General features: G+C 34.6%; 1 protein-coding gene and 1 long non-coding RNA gene across 2 annotated transcripts in view; one reads left to right on the top strand and one right to left on the bottom strand.

Annotated features, from left to right (window-relative positions):
• Positions 1-23,026, top strand: part of LOC136851169 (uncharacterized) — a 255,455-nt gene that overhangs the window by 22,905 nt on the left and 209,524 nt on the right. The window lies entirely within an intron of this gene.
• Positions 16,722-23,026, bottom strand: part of LOC136851369 (ornithine decarboxylase-like) — a 151,271-nt gene continuing 144,966 nt past the window's right edge. Inside the window, exons 6-10 of the mRNA XM_067125422.1 lie at positions 22,445-22,646; positions 20,676-20,834; positions 19,708-19,890; positions 18,501-18,715; positions 16,722-17,742 (exon numbers count right to left, since the gene is read on the bottom strand). Coding sequence (XP_066981523.1) covers positions 17,649-17,742; positions 18,501-18,715; positions 19,708-19,890; positions 20,676-20,834; positions 22,445-22,646 — 853 coding nt within the window. The 3' untranslated portion in view covers positions 16,722-17,648. The remainder of the gene's footprint in view (positions 17,743-18,500; positions 18,716-19,707; positions 19,891-20,675; positions 20,835-22,444; positions 22,647-23,026) is intronic.

Genomic DNA, 23,026 nt, shown 5'->3' with positions numbered 1-23,026 from the left:
CAAATGCCTTTATTCTCTGTACACTAAATTAACAGTAATATGTGGGATAGTAGAAATAGTAGCATTGTCTTGGTGGTAGGAGTAGAATTGTCCCGTAGTGACGATAATAGAAACGTGTTGCACTGCCACAATCATGCCTGCGTGGTACACTCAATTAGTGCTATGGAAGAAGCGTTAGGGGCCCCATACTGATACATCCTCCGTAAAAATAGCGGAAAAAATAAATTTTTGAATGCTATTTTGGCACTTTGCTACTAGAATCTTGTTTTGTATCTCAGTTGGAGTAGCGCCAATAACTGGTGTAAATGCACAGCCTAAAACCAAGCATTCAATGGAAAAGAAAGAGGCTTTAGTGTAGGCGTGGAATATGTGAGAGAGAGAGAGAGAGAGAGAGAGAGAGAGAGAGAGAGAGAGAGAGAGAGAGAGAGAGCCAGCCAGCCAGTCAACGCCTAGTTGTAATACACTCTCGAGAACGGTTTAAAATACTCAAAAGCTGAGAGGAGAGTCCAAAACGTCAAGAGATGAAATAAATGTCGAGAACAGTGTCGAGAACCCTGGCCAAAAGTAAGAGCTGATGAACAAATTCAAAGCTGAGAGAGAGAGATCAAAACGCCTAGTAACTGAATAAACTCGAGAATGCTTTAAGTGATGATGCGAGAGAGAGAGAGAGAGAGAGAGAGAGAGAGAGAGAGAGAGAGAGAGAGAGAGAGAGAGAGAGATGAATTCTACCAAATTCTGATTCCAAGACTAATTAGGTACTAAAGTGTTTTGAACAAAAGATCAATAGACGAATTTTTAACAATCTGAAACCATAAAATTCTTTGTACAAGGAAAGTTAGAATAAACTCTTGATCAGTTCTCCTACCAACCCTGACCCCAGGAATCCTTTCATCTGTATCCTTGAAGTCCTGTGTTGTACTAAAATGTGTGTCACTGGTACTAAAAGAATGACTTTAGTTTTTCCTTACTTTCCTCTCTTAGTTCCACTTCCAACGATACTAGCAGGCAATAGGAAGTTGATCACTCTCTGGGTAACTCTAAACGAAGTCTCTCTTTGTCTCTGTCTCTCTCTTTATGTATATATACATACGGTCATATATATATATATATATATATATATATATATATATATATATATATATATATATATATAATGTATATACAATATACATACATATATATACAAACATGCATACATACATTTCTGACGCACCGCTGGACCGAACCCGGGTCTTTCGAATGAGAGGCCAGGGTGTTAGCAATTCGGATGCAAATGTCATAAAAGGAATTGGAACCTAAGTACTGCATACCTAAGGATTTTTCCGGGCAGGCGACTAAGGCCTAACATACCAGTGAATTTTACTCAACTCCCCGACCCACCAGCGCTCGAACTGCTAACGTTTCATTTGACTTACCCGTTCACTGCTGTGTGCACCTGGACTCCTCTAAAATAGTTCAGAGATCCACTAATAGTCAAATTTATATATATATTCATATATGTATGTATTCTCTATAAAATATATATCTCTCTCCTCTCTCTCTCTATATATATATATATATAATGGCTTACAATAGTAAATGATTTACCACTGTCCATTTTAGTTTGACTCGTGATGTATGAATTTATTTTGCTTTAGCCTGAAGATGGGCTTTGTATCACTGAAACGTTGGTAATGGAAGTAAATAAATTCATTGCTTGAAATGCTGAAGTTCTGCTGGATATATATATATATATATATATATATATATATATATATATATATATATATATATATATATATATATATATATATATATATATAGTTATCCAGGTTTTCTTACAAAGGTTGTACACATTATTTAACTACATCCCTGATTATAATTATATATATATATATATATATATATATATATATATATATATATATATATATATATATATATATATATATAGTTATCAAGGTTTTCTTACAAGGTTGTACCATTATTTAACTACATCAGCTGATTATAAATTTCTTGTGCAATCTTCAGTCAACACACACACACAAAAAACATCTTCCACTTCTCAAACAGATCAAAACTCCAAAAGTCTTTCCAATCCTCGGGCCCTCCTTACATTTCAACACACACACACACACACACACAAAACAAAAACACACACAAAAAAAGATAAGAAAAAACTAAAAACAAAAGTATAAATTTCATTAATTTCTTTTCCCCTCACACCTCGAGGGCCCCGCAAACAACTTCATCTCCATCGCAAGTTGGTTCGGCCATTTATCTTCTCCTCTGGCCAAGTTCCTGGCAGTTATCCCGAAGGAAAAACTCGAAATTCCTTCCTTCCTGCCTTCCTTCTTTCCTCATCTTCCTCTTTTTCTTCTTCTTCTTCTTCTTCTTCTTCTTCTTCTTCTTCTTCTTCTTCTTGTGGGAAAACTTGAACGCCGTACAACGCTACACAATTATCAAGCTTTCCAACTTGGTTTTTCCTCTCTCTCTCTCTCTCTCTCTCTCTCTCTCTCTCTCTCTCTCTCTCTCTCTCTCTCTCTCTCTGGCATCCTGCTGCAGCCTGATGCCTTGTTTGCTGTGCTGCGTTCGTTTTTCTTTCCTTTTGTGCCTTTATGTTCGCTGAAGTTACCGCACGTATAAATAAGACGTGTGTATATGTATATACATATATATAGTATATACATATATATATATATGTATATATATATATATTATATATATATATATATATATATATATATATATATATATATATATATATATATATATATATATTATATATATATATATATATATATATATATATATATATATATATATATATATATATCAATATATATAATATATATATATATATATGATATATATATATATATATATCCAACAAACAAAATACCGGGAATAGGGTATTATCGCTTAACAGCAGTATGCGCTACAAACGTAACTTATCGTATTGATAACTGCAGCAAAATAGACTGTGAACGAAGCAAAGTAAATTGCTAACCAAAGCGATAGTTTATACCATAAATAGGCGTGTAGCGTATTGCTAACGTTAGCAATTTGAGCGCAGCGCGAAATCAGCAAAACCGAATCTGTACAATTTTCCTCGTATTCGGAGCATACAGATATTATCAGCACAGGCCCATGGCTCGTTAGGTTTAACGAACGTTCAATCATTAACCCAACGAGCCCTTGTTTGTTTTGCTTTGTTTTGATAAAACAATTTCCGCACTGTGAAAACAAACGGTCATGGTCAGGGAAATTATGGATAAAGTGGTCATATTTTTGCATGTTGTTCCGTTTAAAACATGACGCATATTTCCCGTAGATATAGGAAAGGAGAGTACGCTAGTGGAACCGATATATATATATATATATAGACTATATATATATATATATATATATATATATATATATATATATATATATATATATACATATATATATATATATATATATATATATATATACATACAGTGTATAAATATATGTATATATATGTTTAATATATATACATACATACATATATATATATATATATATATATATATATATATATATATATAATTATATATAAGTATATGTTTGTCGGAGGGTCTACGTACAGTATTTATTTTGGTGTATGTGCAGTATTTATTTACAGGCTGTCTTGCAGTTTGATATATCTAATGTAAGAGGAAAGCCGTATTTATTTTTTGCTTATGAATCATAGACGGAACAGTTACTTTTTCCCTGAAGGCTTTGCATAATACCTCCCCTAACCTGTTCATTTAGGTGCACTGTTCATAGTATATATATATTTTTTTATGGCGAAGATAATTATGAATTTTCAATCCAACAATAATAAACGAAAAATCGATTGATTGAGAGAGAGAGAGAGAGAGAGAGAGAGAGAGAGAGAGAGAGAGAGAGAGAGAGAGAGAGAGAGAGAGAGAGAGAGAGAGAGAAATATCGTTATTTAGGTCAATAAACATGGTTAAGTATAAGGTACAGACGTTTAGAAGAGTGAACTGGATTATATGATTTTTACATGGAAACACGAGAGAGAGAGAGAGAGAGAGAGAGGAGAATATTGTTATTTAGGTCAATAAACATGGTTAAGTATAGTACAGACGTTTTAAAGAGTGAAACTGGATTATATGATTTTTGCCCGACAGAGAGAGAGAGAGAGAGTAGAGAGAGAGAGAGGAGAGAGAGAGAGAGGAAGAGACACCAGAGAGGAGAGGATGAATAACTAAATCACAGAGAGATTAACAGGTGGTTTGTTTATCCAACCTGTGTCACTGTTACCATTATCATTGACACGGAAATATGTTTTAGTTTTGATCAGTCTAGAGACCACGTTAAATACCTCAGAGAAGGAATTAATTCGAATGATTGTCTCAGAGAGAGAGAGAGAGAGAGAGAGAGAGAGAGAGAGAGAGAGAGAGAGAGAGATTGATGATATCTTAGAGAAATTAGTACAGTGATTATCCTAGAGAGAGAGAGAGAGAGAGAGAGAGAGAGAGAGAGAGAGAAATGAAGGACTACCTCAGAAAGAGAGAGAGAGAGAGAGAGAGAGAGAGAGAAAGAAAGAGAGAGAGAGAGAGAGAGGAATCCCTCAACCAACTCGGCGTGTCCGTCGCCAACCAAATGGAGAAAGTTGGCAAATAGAAGCACGAGCGAGTCTCGAAAATAATGTATTCTGGGGGATTAAGTTTTTGAGTTTCCGGCTCCTCGTTTGTGTTTCTTTTTTTTTTTTTTTCTTTGATGTCTTCTTCTTTTCCTCGGGGGGAGAATGAGAGAGGAAGGATTTAAGCTTTTGTTGAGAAATATTCAAATAGGGAATTCGCTCTGAATTTCCACAGTGCTATAGTTTGTCATTGAGATCTCAAACTGTGTTTCTGTTCTTTGGTTTGATTTGGTTTGAGGAGTTTCTCCCATTAATAATTTGGGCCTTCTTGTGTTGACGAAAATAAGCTGCATTTTATCTAACGTTATTATTATTATATTCAGGGCATGAAACCTATTCATATGGAACAAGCCCACCACAGGGGCCACTGACTTGAAATAACTCTCTTTTATTATTATTATTTTATTATTATTATTATTATACTACTTATTATTATTATTATGTATTATGTATGTATTATTCAGAAGATGAAACCTATTCATATGGAACAAGCCCACAGGGGCCATTGACTTGAGATTCCAAGCTTCAAGACATGGTGTTCATTAGGGAAGAAGTAAGAGGAAGTGAGGAAACACAGAGGAAGAAGATACCACTTATTAAAAGGAAAAAAAATAAAATTAATAAATAGATAAAACCGAAATAGATAAAAACCAAACAATATTCAGATTACATTCGCTCCGAATTTTATTTTGCCAGTAGAAATTAACGCAATCTTCATCCTTCTGTTGGTACTCTTCAGTGTTCGAAGTCATATAGGAAAAATTTAGTTTAATCAGATGTCTGAAGTATTCAGTAACTCAAAAAACCTCATTTTTACGTAATAACCTTTGATTTGTAATATTTATTAATATTGAATAAGAATGTCGAACATTAATATTTATTGAACACATTTTACCCTACTATTTAATCTTCTTTTGATAATTTTTCCGTTATAATTTTTGGAAATCTTTACACTACTTGTAAATGATCTCAGTCACATAGGAAAAAGTGAATTTAATTAGATGTCTAAGGCATTAAGTAACATGAAACTTATTTTAACAATATAACCTTTTAATATTAAAATATTTCTTATTCAGTATTAATATTGAACATTAATATTTATTATTATTAGTATTCAGTGACAGATTTTATAGAATAATTTAATCTCATCAGAATTCTAAGGTATTCATTCACTCATGAAACTTTTTGTTCATACCATAACCTTTGAATATTAATATTTATTAATATTCATTATTGATATTGGACATTAATATTCATCAATATTAGTATTCAGTGACAGATTCTATAGAAAAATTGGATTTAATCAGATGTCTAAGGCATCCAGTTATTTATAAGATTTATTTTTGCCACCATTACCTTTGAATATTGATATTTATTAATATTCGGTATTAATATTGGACATTAATATTTATCAGTATTAATATACAATGATAGATTCCAGTTTCTCATTCCCTCACGAGTTCTCACTGACAAAGGGATGAAAGCTTTTTGAGGATAAAAAAAAAAGAGTAAATAGCCGAGCTGTCGTCTCTTGGAATTTCCTGGAATCTCTATGAATTTCCTTCAGGTATTTTGATGAAAGCAAATCACTGGGAACGAGACCGGGCCTCCTAGATTTCGGCTGTCTGTTTCCAGGAAGACTCAGGCGAGGAATCCAAATAATAAATTTTGTCGTTTTGTTTTTAATTTGCGATTCCAGTTTTCATTCTTTTGGAATCGTTTCTGTGAGTTAATTGTTTCCGGATCCCTGTTTAGTTTTGTTTTTATTCATTTGTTCTTTGATTTATTTGGCGCTGTTCTGTACTTCTGTTCAGGAATTTGAAACGAAATAGTTTCTCGGTTTAAAGTTGAATTTTCTATCAGTTTCTCAAGTGTCGTTCAGGAATGAGATAATCTATTTGCTTCCTCTGTATTTGATATTTTTATAAATATACTTTACTTTTCTCCTTCCAGCTGTTTTCCTCTTATTTATAATGAAATGTTTGAGTTTTTTCATAGGGAAATGTGCCCATTATTCATAAAGGTAATAAGACTAAAAATAAGAAATGAGTTTGAAAGTCCCCATTATTTCTGGGTAATAAGACTAAAAATGAAATGTTTGAGTTTTCCTCATTATTCATAAGGGTAATAAGACTAAATGAAATGTTTGAGTTTTCATGATGTCCTCTCATTATTCATAAGGGTAATAAGACTAAAAATGAAATGTTGAGTTTTCATAGGGAAATGTCCCCATTATTCATAGAAATGTCAAAACTAACAATGAAATGTTTGGTTTTCATGTGTACATTATTCATAAAGGTAATAAGACTAAAAATTAAATGTTAGTGAGTTTTCATAGGAAATCTCATTATTCATAAAGGTAATAAGACTAAAAATGAAATGTTTGAGTTTTTCATAGGGAAATGTCCTCATTATTCATAAGGGTAATAAGACTAAAAATGAAATGTTTGAGTTTTTCATAGGGAAATGTCCTCATTATTCATAAGGGTAATAAGACTAAATGAAATTTTTGAAATGTTTCATGAAATGTTTGAAATGTCCCCCATTATTCAATAAGTTCATTATTCATAAAGATAATAAGAATAAAAATTGTCACTTGCGATTCGAAATTCTTTGACTTTTACATCTCATATAGATTCACGTCTGTAAATTGATAGTGCGTTTTATTCAAAGATTTAGACTACTACTACTACTACTACTATTACTATTAATACTACTACAACAACTACTACTACTGTCTACAAACTACACCAGTTACTAATAGCTATTTAGGCTATGTTCCACCGATATAATTCAGTAAGGAGAGAAGTAAATAATCTTCTAAGCTAAACAAATGAAGCACTGTAGGCATTACTTGAGGTTCTTCGTGGCGTCCCTTCGGCCCCTAACTGCAACCCCTTTCATTCCATTTACTGTACCTCCATTCATATTCTCTTTCTTCTATCTTGCTATCCAACCTCTCCTAACAATTGTTTCACAGTGCAACCGCGAGGCTTTCCTCCTGTTACACCTTTCAAACCTTTCTAACCTCAGTTTCCCTTTCAGCGATGAATGGCCTTACTCGTGTTTTTTCCCTTTTAATATTCCTGCGTTATCTTCCCTGTCTTCCCCGAAAAGGGCAAATTCTATAAAGGTGGCATCTCTTCCCCAACACTTAAAGGCGAGTAAGGGATTTAAGGATTTCATGTTTGGGATATATATATATATATATATATATATATATATATATATATATATATATATATATATATATATATATATATTATCGACACATACATATAGATATAGATGTATATATATTGTAACTGAATTACGAAATATGGAACGTGATGAATATATATAGTGAAGATAAGAAAATTTCTTTCAGTGGATTTTATCTTATATGTATATGTATATATGTATATATATATATATTTATATATATATATATATATATATATATATATATATATATATATATATATATATATATATATATATATAGAGAGAGAGAGAGAGATGTTTGTGACATGAATATATTTTATGCATATATATATATATTTTCAGTGTATATTTATATATATATATATATATATTTTTATATACATATATATATATATGTATATATATATATTTTATATACATATATATATAAATATATACACTGAAAATATATATTTAAATATATACACTATAAATATATATTTATATATATATATATATATATATATATATATATATATATATCATATATATATGTATGTATGTATAAATATATTCATGTCACAAACACCTCTTGTTGTTTCCTAACTTGGATGGTATTTTAATAATTTCACTTGAAAACCTACTGGGTTACAGTGGAAAAGTCAGTTACACAAAATTTTACATCAAATAACCATTGACTTCAAAAGCTTAATTCTTTTAATAGTTTTTATTTACAAAGCGTAGGATAAAATCTAACAAAGAGCAAATAAAGAAACATACATTGAATTGAATAAACAAGTATATAAATGGTTGTCGAATTACACTCTGTTATTTTGTAATTATTCTTTTGCACAAGCTGTTAAATGTAATTGAAGCATAAAAATCTTTGACGGGAAAATAAACACCTAAATGTACATACGAGATTTGGAAAAAAATAACACTCGAATTTACGCAAGATTCTGTGACAACATATTTAGATTTATATGAGCGTTCTAAAAGCATAATGTCGGAATATACGACCGACATTTAGTGCTGTAGTCCTCTATAATATTCTCGTCTAAGGATTCTTAAAAAAAAAAAAATAATAAAGTCTGAGACAAGAGACAAAAATGTTCTCCCTTGACACTATTCGTTTTACTACAAGAGAGTGAAATGAGTTTTCTAGGAAATGCTTTTTTTTCAGTTCTTTATGCTGTTCCTCTCCCCCCTCCTCCCAGTCCTCCCCCATTCTCCCGTTGCCCCTGTCCCTGTCTGTCTGTCTGTCTGTCTCTTATTTCTAGGATTTTATATTTATTCCTAATTTCTTCTCTTGTTTGTTTATAGTCTCGGGATTATTGTTATATATATCTTCATTCATATGTACCTACAGTACATACAAATTCTTTCGTTGAATTCTGAAAGTTATTTGCACATCACAGCCAGAGAGCTAATGAAGAAGGATATAAAAACCCCTTTAATTACAACGTTTCATATCTAAATTTGCAATTATTACCATAATTAGGCTGAAATGCAAATTGATTTTCATGGAACTCTTTCCCCAGTCTCTGCATTATGTTCTTATAGTCACCAACCATTAGCCATTTCACACCACATTCATTCTCTCTCTTATATCCCACCCAGTTAGACAAACGAAACTAACACTTATCCGAGGCGTCAGCATTCAGCTGGTATAGTGAGTTAGTGTCGTGCCATGCCACTTAGATATCGCGGGTTCGCGTCTCCCCTAGTCCGATGAAAAATCATTGGGGCTGTATCATGGTCAGTTACTGCTGCAGTGTGGTGTCTGCGGTGGGAGGTTGAAACCGACATTCTTTGGAAGCTTGAATTTCAAGTCAATGGCCCGTTTAGTGTGCTTGTTCCATGTAAATAGGTTTCATCTACTGAAATGATAAAATAATATCATCATCCATTCTGTTATCTCCCTAAGTCGTCGACCAAGTTTACTAGCTCCACAATTAACAAAGAAATGATTCGCCAACGAAGGACTTTATCAACCATGCCTCAGATCTTCGACTCAGATCCCCGAAGACTTCGATTGCCTCTCTCGGATTGCAATCCACGTCATAAATAATGAATATTTTAGTCGCATACTAATCATTATCTCCTTCATATGTCTTGCGAAGGTGGAACTCGTGTCGTTTACAGGACTTCGAGTTGAATCCCAAACTTGTTACTCGAGTGGGCTGACGTAAACACTCGAGACTACAGAACTTTGGTTTTGTAGTTGTTTTGATCGAAACTTTGAGGGGCAGAGCTACGCGAACTCACACAAACAGAGAGGTTTTTAAGCGGATGGGATGTGGTAAGTGGATGTGCAGAGAGAGTGAGAGAGAGAGAGAGCTGAGAGAGAGAGGGCACTTATGTCAATATACTGGGCATAAAATATAAACAGAAAATGGTGTAGTGGAGGTAGATGTACCGTTATGTAAGGGTATATGAATGTGAGAGAGAGAGAGAGAGAGAGAGAGAGAGTGTGTGTGTGTGTGTGTGTGAGAGAGCCAGCCCTCATCAGTATACTGGGCATTAAAACATAAACAGAAATGATGTTAAAGTAGATTACAATTATGCATAGGGATGAATGTGAGAGAGAGAGAGAGAGAGAGAGAGAGAGAGAGAGAGAGAGAAGGCATTGTATTAATGCTGGATATTAAAACATATAAGGGATAAATTAGAACTGTACTTGAATATAGAAAGTGTTTTAGAATTAAAATAAAAAAAATGATGTAATTTGAAGGCCATTAGCAAAGGTAAAATTCTCCATTTCAGTCCCAGAAGAAAACAGTTTTTCTGTATAGAGTGCAACATACATACATATATATATATATATATATATATATATAATATATATATAATATATATATATATATATATATATATATATACTATATATATATATATTCATACATATACATATATACTTTATATATACATTTATAATTTATATAGTACACACACATGTATTATGTATTTTTGTTTGGTGTGTTCTTGTAATATTACACAACATACACATCATGTTCTCAATGTGTGTGTTGTGTGTTCTTGTTCATGTCTTTCCAAGTTCATACAACAAAACAATCGTGCCGATTTTAATCCCACGACGCCCACTACCAAACTATTCGCCTAAGGAATCACGTAGTAATTTCCTCCTTTTATGCTACTGCTTTTTGTTACCGCAAGTAGATGAATTATGCAAGCGTTGGTATTTGCGTTACAGCCTGCAACTTATGCGCGAAGAACATGCTGTCTTCATTGGATTTATCGCGGAGTGGAGGGTCACTTAGAACGTCATTTCGGGAGATATGTACGATGGCCGTTTTGCCCTCCGAGTGCCGGGCGAGAAACGCCCTTATTGCCTGGAAGCAACGCTGTATGTATCTGTGGCATTAACATATAATAGAGATTTCAAATTCACACTTACGTACAGAGATTGCCAAGAATATCAGGATAAACTTAAAAAATACACACACACAAATATATATATATATATATGTTTTGTGTGTGTATGTATTCTAGTTTATTCTGATATTCTTAATCGTCTACAGAGTATGTAATTTGAAGTCTCTATTTCATAATAATATATATATATATATATATATATATATATATATATATATATATAGATAGATAATATAGATAGATAGATAGATAGATAGATAGATAGATATAAATACCCTCTGTTAAAACATAGATTTGGTATTAAAAAATGAAAAATAAAATTCTTTAACAGATAAATCAAAACTTAGTGAGCAGCAAAATGTGATAAAAAATAACTCGTGTGTATATTTATATTTTAAGACACGATAAAATATAGTAACAATATGTATGTATATATATATAATGTGATATATGTATATTATATACTATATGTATATATATATATATATATATATATATATATATATATATATAATATATATATATATAATAAAGAATGTTATCACATTCTTGCTATTCTATTGTTCATTTTTTATATTTTGTCTTATCATGTATTTTTTTTATTTACTTCTTTTAATACTAAGCTGATTTCCCTCAACCCAATGGACTTTATGAAAAAAAAAACACAACAACGATCTCTGTCACATTCTCTTCTTTGGTGAATCATGGATGAACCCCTGTACTGTGAAATTCCACAACATCGAGCGCTTCATATACCGACAATATATAGATACCTCACCAACAGCTCATCAAACCACCATACACACTTTGCACCGTTCACATTGATATCTCTCTATCATCGCTAATTCTCATTGAAGATATTTTTTTCCTGTTATCCTTATTCTGCTATATCTCGCGGTTATCAAATTGTCTCTGTTCTTTTATGAGAGATATTTATTCTTTCATTTTCATTCACATTTTGATAATGGTGGCTGTAAATTTTGTGATAGGTAACTTGCTGCTATTTCTTTATCACTTTCGTTGTCATTCATGATTCCTAATGCCTTTCCGTATATTTACACTTGTGTTAAAATTTACAGAATTACAGGAATATTAACACAAATAAGTAACTATCTGATAAGCTCAAGAATATTTACATTCATTGGAAAACAATGCAACGGCTTTAGGAACCAAGAAGATGAAAAAGATGAGGATATCGATTAAAGTTGATATTTTCTTTATTTTTTAGGGGGAAAAAGAAGATAACGATTAAAGTTTGATATTTTCTTTTTTTTTAGGGGGAAAAAGAAGATAATGATTAAAGTTTGATATTTTCTTTTTTTTTTAGGGGAAAAAGAAGATATTGATTAAGGTTTGACATTTTCTTTTTTTAGGGGAAAAAGAAAATATCGATTAAGGTTTGATATTTTCTTTTTTTTTTTTAGGGGAAAAAGAAGATTTCGAGTAAAGTTTGATATTTTCTTTTTTTTAGGGGGAAAAAGAAGATATCGATTAGTTTGATATTTCTTTTTTTTAGGGGAGAAAGAAGATATCGATTAAAGTTTGATATTTTTTTTTTTTTTAGGGGGAAAAAGAGTTGATGAGGATAAAATTGAAAATAAATGACATAAAAAGGGCGGGGGGGAGGGAAAGGGACAACTAAGAAGAAAAAGGAGAGAAAGGCAGTGAATGAAAAATAAGCAGAGCAGAGAAAGAGATGAAATTAAGATAGAAGAAGAAGAAGAAGGAAAAATGAACTTGGAAAATCAAATTAAATGATAAATAAGAACGATTGGAAAATGAGGAACTTGGAAAATCAAATTAAAAGATAAATAAGAATGATTGGAGGAATTTTAGAGAATAAAGGAGAGAACGGGAAGCCAGCGATGAAGGGAGAAAGAGGAGAAAGAATTGGATAAAGCGCATCAAAAAGAAAAGAAAGAAAGAAAATGCGATGAATATTCATCCGCACATAAAAAAAAATTGAAATTTGATTACTCCCGAAAATAGGGGACTCTGGGAAGGACTTAATCCGGGTTCTTTCTAGCCACTATTTTTTTTCCTTTTCTAAGATTTTTTAGAATCCTGCAGAGATGGGGAAAAAATTTTTGAAGGGAAATTGTAGATGGAAAACACCTCCCACCCCCGAAAAAAATTTCAGTTGCAAATTGGTCCCATTTCCTTCAACTAAAACTTAAAAAAAAAAAAAAAAAATTTAAATAGATGAAATATCATAGACATTTTTGTCGTCTTGTTAAGTGTCATATGAATACTGATTCGAAATGAAGTTAAAAAACTAAAAAGGTGATAAAATATCTAGACATTTTTGTCGTCTTATTAAGTGTCATATGAATACTGATTCGAAATGAAGATAAAAAACTAAAAAGGTGATAAAATATCTAGACATTTTTATCGTCTTATTAAGTTTCATGCCATGAATATTAGTTCGTTATGATGAATTTAAAAATAAAAAAACTAATGTTTTTTTTTTTTCATAAAAATGGACTTATATTCAGACCTGGAGATTAAGATCTGACTAAAGCGAAGTGATTAATGCCAAGATATGTCTGCTATATGGCATTCCATTGCATCTGCTCATTGACATTTTGATTTTGGGAGCGAAAAAAAAAAAATAATAAAAATTTAACATAAGGTGAAACAGCTATGCTATCAGATAGAGAACATCTTGCTGTGACCACATTCTCGAGTTGCTAACACAACCTTGAAGAAACTGTTTACTTGCTGCGGGATGCATATTACTGAAACAAGCAAACAATACCTTTTTACTTGTGATCATCAGCACATATATATTTTCTAGTAAGAAGTATTTTGTTCCTCCCAAAATTAATTGATTCTTTTTCTGCTTGTCAATAGGTCTGGGGCTAAGTTGAGTCACTAGGCTTACCACTTTACTAAAAAAATAAAAAAAATAAGAGAAAAAATAAAAAAAATCAGAGATAGCAAAAAATCAGCTGAGTGAACATCTGGTTCTCACTAGTCGTTATTTCATTAGGCCATTAGATTATTTCATTAAGTTACCCCTGTCGATTTCTGCACCAATTATTCCACTCAATTGCTTCCGGAATTAGGAAGCAGTAATTTGGACAGATCTGACCAGTTTGTACCGTCATCAGGAATCTTGAGGAGGTCCGCTCGAAAAAAGCGATGATTCATGCATAAGCTGGAATTAGGCAGAAAGGTCACAATTGAATCATGATGAGTTTTAGTTGGTGAATTACACACAAACACTGCATATATATATATATATATATATATATATATATATATATATATATATATATATTTGCATGAATATCTATATATATCTATATATATCTATCTATCTCTATCTATATATATATATAATATCTATCTATATATATCTATATATATATATATATATATATATATATATATATATATATATATATATATACATATATATACAGATAGATAGATAATTAGATAGTACTCATCACAATGGTTGGGACATGATATTTTGACCCTCTTTTATATTACGGTTATTTCTTACGGTATGGACACGTTAATTATAATTGTGATGGTTAAGGATTTGTTAAAATAACGCATTTTTGAAGGAATTTGTATTTTTCCAAGTAAACAAACGTACACCATGGTCACAGTGACTAAGCAGGTCGGTTAAGGTTGCTCGCTCCCAATTTCACACCAAACTGATTGAGTCTCTTGTGGAAGAAGCCAGGCAAAACCCATGAGTGCTGCCTTCTAAACAAGTTCCAGACTTGGACCCCTCTACCCTGCTGTTCGTGGTCTCAGAAAAAGAAACATACCTTAGTTTTACAGACCACTGAGCTGATGTTTTAGCTCTCTCTAGGAGCTGTTGAAGAGTTAGACTTATTTACGTGGCTAGAACCAATTGGTTATAGCAACAGGACCCTACAACATTGTGGAATCAAACCCATTATAGCGAAATGAATTTCTATCCCCAGAAATAAATTCCTCTAACTCTTCATCAGCCGACTAGGGAATCGAACTCCGGCCCAGCGAGTACAAGTCCACAGCTCTACCGACTCACTCAACAAGGCTCGTGGTCTCAGAACCACTGGAGGAGAAGATAGAGGGGAAGAATGATTCCATTTACTACCACTCTCACCTTCCACTAGTACTCGAGGAAAACAGCAAGCATGAGAAGTGGAAGTGGCTGAAGGTCTCTGCATTAAGTGAGAATGCTCAGATTGCATGTGCTCCTGGGAATGCAGATGGCCAAAACAAGAAGATGGTGTTCCATTCTACACACTGCCAAAGAGGAACAAGAGTAAGCATCTATCCTGTAGTTTGAGCACTCATAGCAGGAGACCTCATACTTTCAGGGCAAACAGGTTGCATGTGCTCAACCCCTCACAACTCCTTAGAGTTAAGGGAGTAGAGCTACTACAAGCTGTCATGCACTTAGTTAGACCAATAGCTTTTCTTGGATTAGCAGAACACACATGCTCATCCTGAGGTGACCTCAAGATCTTACAAGGGGATGAGGAGGAAACAGTCCTTTTGTCCAAGTAGATATGAGCAGGAAAGGCTGCCTTGCCAAGGGTAGGAAGACCACCCATAAGTGAATTCTTAATCTCGCTCCTCAGTTAGGAACAGCAGCCCATCTGGGCTTCATTTACAAGGTCTTAGATTTCCCTTCTTCTGTCTTTACCTACATGGCAGAGAAGAACCTAGGGACAGTGAACAGAAGGAAAATAAGTACAAAGATGACATTGAGGACGATGAAGAGGAAGGATGATCGCAATATCACCTCCCATGCTGATGTCTTCTTCGAGGCTAGAACCTAGGGTGTCAAACATTCTATTTGAGGAACAGCTACCACAACACCTACTGCAGTGGAAGGATCCCCCTCCTTCAGAGCAAATGAAGACAAGGGAGCAATAGACACAACAGACACAATATCAATGGCAGCAGTCATCTGAAATGGTGGCTCAGGAGATACAGTAAACCCTTTTTTTCCTTTGCCACTTCATCGAGATAAGTTGCTAATGACGGGTTACCTGAAATGTCCAGCATATGCCAGATCTTTCTCATGTATTCAGCCATTGACTACCCATTTGCTCTGGGAACATCCAGACTAATGGAACCTCTGGAGGCACACTAACCTAGCATTACCTTTTTCCCCTGAGGGACAGGAATGAATAAGTCTCGTTGCAGCAGGCGAGCTATGTATCCTAGGTGAGGAAACTCTTTTAGGAGGTGGTAAAGCAAGCAGAAGGGAAGACGTAGAAGGATGGAATAAAAGGAAGCAGAAGGAAAGACCTAGAAGGATCTGGCAATGCCGCCAGTGTCTTTTGTCCTTCTTCCGAAGTTTTTCAAACTTTTCCTAGAGAGGGGAAAATCAATAAGCCCATTCCTTGAAGGGGTAAGCACAAACTCACTTTTTCCCCTGCTAAATAAACAATGCTTATGTGGGTCTAATGAGGAGAACCAGCAACCATGGTTGATAAGTTCCCCCCTCACTGGGGCAGGGGAGCACTGGCGGCATTACCAGATCCTTCTAGGTCTTTCCTTCTGCTTGCTTTACCACCTCCTAAAAGAGTTTCCTCACCTAGGATACATAGCTCGCCTGCTCCAGGGAGACTTATTCATGCCCTCACTGGCATTGCTCTTGTGTCATCTCCAGTGAGAAGAACAAGGCAACGAAGGCACCAAGAACAAAACCAGAGCAACAGAAAAGTACACCAAACAAAAGTAAAAGTAAGAAAGTAGCAAGCTACTCATTCAAGTCCAACAGTCAAAAAAAAAAAAGTGACTGGATAGGATGGGTAGAGTTGGGGTATCCCCCAACTCACCCCCCCACCATCTTCAGCATGAAGTACCCTTCTTACCAAGTTCAAGGCCTATTCATGCATGCACGCTGAAACCCTCCAAATAAAAGGCACTGGATTGTATCTCTGTAGGATCAAATTATAGCCCTGTTGTTTTATCTTTCAAGAGGCCAGTCCATCAACCCTAGGTGACCTTTGAGCATCAGGTTGTCGTCATGAGTTTGTATATATGAAAAATGTTAAATATGATTTTGGGCATAAGGTTGTTTAAGAAATTTGAATACACAAAAGGAAATTAGTCTGAATGCAGATGCAAATTTTGTCAGGAAATATGAGCAAAACAATTCGCCAGAGTTTACCTCTCTAATTATAAATAGCCCGTATAGAAAGAGAGGGAAGGCCATCAATATTCGCGCTTTATGCATGGTGTAGGATTCACAGATATATAAAAGTACTTTGAAAGGCCATGTATGCCATTAACTCCGTATGATTTACTTGTCATAAAATGTATGTCTTGACAGAGAATCTTCTTCAGTACGCACATACATACTTCAGTGTACGGAAGGAAGGATAAGTAATAATCTCTTGTTTTCATGAAACAAACTTTTTTTTATTAGATTATTTAAAATAAATATAATTCAATCCGTTTGTGCCATTCCCTTTTCCAAGTAGCCTCCATTACAATGAATTCCCATTTTGTTGTCTCTCTCAGACAGTTCTTGCAAACGTGACCTGTTGGGAGGAAAGAAACAACAGTTTCAGCAAATGTGAATGTTTATGGAAGAGCGTGAATGAATTAAAAAAAAAAAAAATTATTTCATGGGGTTTTATGAGTACCAGTTCCTAGCTATGCTGGCAGTTTTGTCATTGAAGATGATTATTACTGATATATCTTGCAAGATGTAGTTAAGAAGTTTCCATGGTCGGATATTCTTATGGTGTAATGATCTCATTGCTAGATATAGGCGACGTGTTGTAGTTTTGGGATTTTGATCGTAAGAGCAACCTGAAGTTAATTAGAACTTCCATGAATCTTAATATAGTTGGCAGACATACCACTGGAATATCTGAGTTTTGACTGCAAATGACATGTAGCTGCGTTATCGGAATGTTAGAGGGTTAATGCGTTCAAAATCATTGTTGTTTGAGCATTAAGGAAATGATGGAAAGCTTAAAAGGCAGACAGTTTATGCATTCTGTGTATGCAAATTGTCTCCTTACTTAAAGCAACGGGCCTATGATTACTCTGCAAAGTGTGGCATTATTGCATTGCTTAGTTTTCAGAATTCCATTATCTGTGTTTTTAATGTGAAGTTGTAAACAAATCTCTGTGCTGAAAACCTGCAGAGATGAAAGAACGGTGTCTTTCTAAGCATGAATAAACAATGGCTCATGGAGCATCCTGCAAGCAGTGCTTATGAGAGCATTATAAGCAGAGCTAAATATTGTAGTTATAAATGAATAGAATGTTTGACAGTTGGCTAAATTACCAAGTTTCTGGTGATGCCATAGCATGAACCACAGGATGTGGGAATCCATTGAATGGGGACACATTGCTCAGAGTGTACGCTCCCATGTCAGGCCAGTAGAGCCAATCACTGCACTCCAAATTGGGAAGGCGAATGGTTTTCTTCAGAACGTCAAGAGAGCAGCAAGAAGGTCCCCAGATCATGCTTCGCTCTGTGTCCTCTTCAGTCGAGTTGTTCTGAAATTTCAAGTGTCAATGTCCTGTCACTGATAGAATTTAGGTTATGTGGACATTGTTTTGAACATCATTAAATAGCGACGTGGAATTAAGTTAATGAATAAGCAAATGATTTAAAAGAGAAAGCAATAAGGGCTTCACCTAATGTTTCTTTTTAGTAATCCATTTTCGAAATTTCAGATGACATAGGTTCGTCTCTGAATTTAGGATACATAGTCAGGGCCACACAATACAATTAAAGAGAGAGAAAAAAATGGAAAACGTGATAACAGGGACATGGTTATAAAACTTGATAAGTCCCAGACGTATCATTCGTGAGATTTTGAGTTTACGCTGGCGGTATCTTTGTGACATGAATAAATTTTTAAATAAGGTTTGGAAGTGTTTCCATTAATATTAAAGGATTCCAGACCTCTTTATCTATAGTAAAAGTTTGTATATTTTATCTCCGTGGTGCCCTGCATATTTCGTGGTACATAGTATTTTGTAACTGACAGTAACAGCTTCAGAATACATTTCTTTCCCAAAGTAACCATAGAGATTGACTATAATTAATAAAGTCGGCCTACAGTTCTGAAGGTAAAAACTAATTTTCTACTTCACTTATTCTAATGATGGGCTTTATAGGTTGACAATGTCTGTTGATAACTGGAAACTTTATGAAGAGCTTTATGTTTTACTTTACTTAACATTAATAGTATTCGTGGCCTGTTGTAACTACATTTTAAAACTGAAAACAATTGGCACATCATGGAACACCAAAAGGGTGAAGATGTCCCAGTGAATAGGATTCTGGGACTGCTCAGTCACTGCTCGAGTCAGAACAACAATAACACTGAACTTCAATAACTTGTTGCTCAACATCTTTACCGGAAGAACTACAGTACAGACAGTCTGAACATAAGCTATAAGACTTGTTAACTTTACCAGATAAAACTTTAGTGCTGACAGAGTCAGAAGAACAGAGCAGCTTTACAGCTCAGTCAGTTTACCAAGACTACAGGAGAGTAAATTTCTCCCTCGGCAAGGATGGCAGAGAAGGAGCAGTAGACGCCATCATTAATGTAGTACATTTTAACAACTTGACCATCTTCCACCACAGTTTTCTTCGCCCTGATACTCGTGGCAAGAGTAAATGCTGATGTGGAGACGTATCTACCTGGCTCTCCTATTATCTGTCAAAAATACATGCGGCGCTCCTTAGTAAAATTATGTCAGTCTGGGTTTTTTTTTGGATAATGCTGGAATTGGTTTTTTTAGATGATCTGGAGATATCTCGGTTGTTAGAGGTTAGGTCTAGATGCTGAGTAGTATGGAAATACTAGGCTGTATCCATTTCACAGGGAAACTTGTCAGTTATTGTATACACATCACAAACAGGTTGAGTACAAGTTAATGATTTGATTTCAGTCCTAACCAGTGCTTCATACAATTATCGAGCACTGGCCAAAGGCCCATTCTTGGTATATGTATGCAAAAAGTTGCCAACGTGGGTTTACAATGTGTTTTGCTGTATTGTGGACGCACCCTAATTTATCACACAGGTTGAACAGAAGTTAATGACTCATTGGTAGTTGGAATAAGTGCGTCATGTGATTATCCAGTCTTTGCCCTAAGGTTTGTTTGTTCTCTACTTCTGGTTGCGGACCTATTTTTATTTTTAACGTGTTTGTGATGTGTAAGAGATAAGTTGCCTGTTTCTGTTGTGCGTGCATTGGGTGTTTTACTGCAGTGTGGAGTTACCCTAAGTATACAAAGCTTGAGAAGCTAAGAGAATAAAAATGTTAAATCATACTTTAGATAAAGAAACCAAAATTAATAATAGATGTTTGAGAAGGCCATGAATAATAAAAATAATAATATTTACTGTTACTATTTGTCATTATTATTCAAAAATAACACTTCAGCCGTAGCAGAAGCATCATTAGTGGTACAGAACGAGAGACAAATCTTGTAACACCTTCAGGTCCTTGTGATCTTGCGGAGGAAAGTATTCATCCAACGCGGAATTGATGACTGACGCGAATTTCTCCATTCCATCGCTGATTCTTCCTGGAAACCCACCACCCAGGTCCAGAAGGGTCAGTCTCATCCCCAGGTCTTCAGCTTCGTTGAATACCTGTGAGAATTATTCCCAGTTTTGTTCATTTTGAAACTGATGGAGATGGTAAACCTGGGTCATTTTTCGGTCCGATGGGCTTCAGGTTTTGTGGAACAGGGAGTAAATGATAATTGTCTTGTTCAGCGCGCTTTAATTTTGCAGGATAATGCTAAAATTTTTCCATCCTACAAACTTTCTTGTCTGACAGATTTTTAATTTGCAAGATAGTGGTTGGTAAAATTAGACCACACATCTGCCTGCTAGATATTAATTTGGTAGGTCTTGGTTAAACTGGGCCATTCATCTTACGTGGGAGTTTAGATTTTTAGAGAAAGATATCAGTGGATTGCTTTCGTGTCCTGTTGGTTAAAATTATCGCTGGAAAGAATTGTAGTGTCCCTGTTCGCTAACAACCTAGTTGGTTATTTCAAGAGACAGACTGCGGAATTCAGCTGACATGTAAAGTGAAATTGATGTTGATATCTGTTAGGAAACGTGAGACAGTTTGTCAAAGAATCTACTTTTTCATGGAGATGGAGGACTGTTTCCATGACATTTAAACGTATTCAGAGAGGAACTGAACGGCACACAACTTTGCCCAAGTGATAAAGGTACGCAGCCAAGCTCTGATATTCAGAATAATCAAGTTTTAGTGGGAATTCTCTCCGGTTCTGCGAAAGACATGAAACGGAAGCTAATGAAACTGGCATTTTTTGTTTTATACACAGGCACTTACGACATCGTCCGTTATCTGTGATAGACAGTCCTCTATCTGTGAGAGACAGTCCTCTATCTGTGATAGAAAGGAGTGAGTATAGGATTTTTAAAGTGATTTTTCCACCCCGGGAGTTTCAGTGTTTTAAAAGGTTTCTCTTTTGTTTCCAGGACAGCTGGTGGACAAGAATCTGAAAATCTTACGAAAATGACATCCCGTGAACTATTTACTTGCATCTTAGGTACCTTATTTTAATCACATATGACAGGGGTCATTAATCCCTTGTTTGCTTAGGTTCCTTGTTGGTTTCTCATTCTCCAGCTTATTTCTGCAATTTTTACTGTATTACAGTGAAAATTGCAGGTAATGAACAGTATTCTGGTGGTCTATTTACAGAAAAATTGCAGAAAAAAATCGCTGGTTTCTGCAATTTTTTTACTTACAGTGAAAATTGCAGAAATATGAAGTTTTCCAATGCTTTCGACAATTTTTTTCTGTCCGAAAATTGAAAGTACTATTTCGCCGGTTTCTGCAATTTTTTTTACTGTCTATTACAGTGAAAAATTGCAGAAACCGGCTAAAGTATTGGAGAATGGTGACAAGGATAGAAGACTAACATAGAACTTAAATAAATAAGGATAGGCTTCATATGAGGAATGAGACAGGTTAAATGTAAACCTTAAAATGATCTAACATACGTGATTAAAATAAGGTACCTGGAATTGAGTAAATGGTCACGGGGTGTCATTTTCGTGAGGTTTCAGGTTCTTGTCCACCAGCCGTCATGAAAACACCTCAATGGGAGAGAAATCTTGTTAAACTCTCCTCGCTCTGAAAACTCCCAGGGTGGAAAAATCACTTTAAAATTCCTATACTCACTCTTTTCATGTTCCTGCAATGGGTAAATCCTGACCTGCTTAGCCTTAGCGATGGCTCGACTGTATACCTCCAGCTCCTGACATCCTGAACCGACATGGAAGGACACGCCCACAACATCCAGCCCGAGATCCTTGGCCATGCTTAGGAGCGCCTTGGTATCCCTCGTGGATGCTCCGTATTTGCTACCCAATTTGTAAGTGGCTTCGAGGGCATCACAGCGGATTCTCAGCACTAACCTGTCGTCGAGAAGAGCTTTCAAAAACACTGTGTTTTGTTCTTTTTCTGAGGTATCGCTCAGGGGTGTCTCCTAGTCATCCTAGTCATTCTGGGTTTTGAAAAGGCAGCGTCCTTCATATGATATTTCATGTGAAAGTGTAAGTTCGTATGTTAGGAAAAATGCAAATTTCTTTTTTAATTTGGTATCTCTGTCTTTCTGAGTACCTCAGAAATTCAAAATTTTTTCCCTTATAACTTTCTTTACTTCGGTAAATATATCGTAGTTATTCTGAGGCCTCTTAAAAAAAAAACTTTTATGTTACAATTTCTGTGAATTAGGTGGTTTGTGAGTCTTTCAGAATATCGATGTCTTTTGATAACTGACAGCCTAATTTCATAT

This window comes from Macrobrachium rosenbergii, chromosome 23 (assembly GCF_040412425.1).
Source record: "Macrobrachium rosenbergii isolate ZJJX-2024 chromosome 23, ASM4041242v1, whole genome shotgun sequence".
Lineage (NCBI taxonomy): Eukaryota > Metazoa > Arthropoda > Malacostraca > Decapoda > Palaemonidae > Macrobrachium > Macrobrachium rosenbergii.
Note: the sequence above shows the minus strand (reverse complement) of the source record. Positions and strands in the feature narration are given on the sequence as shown.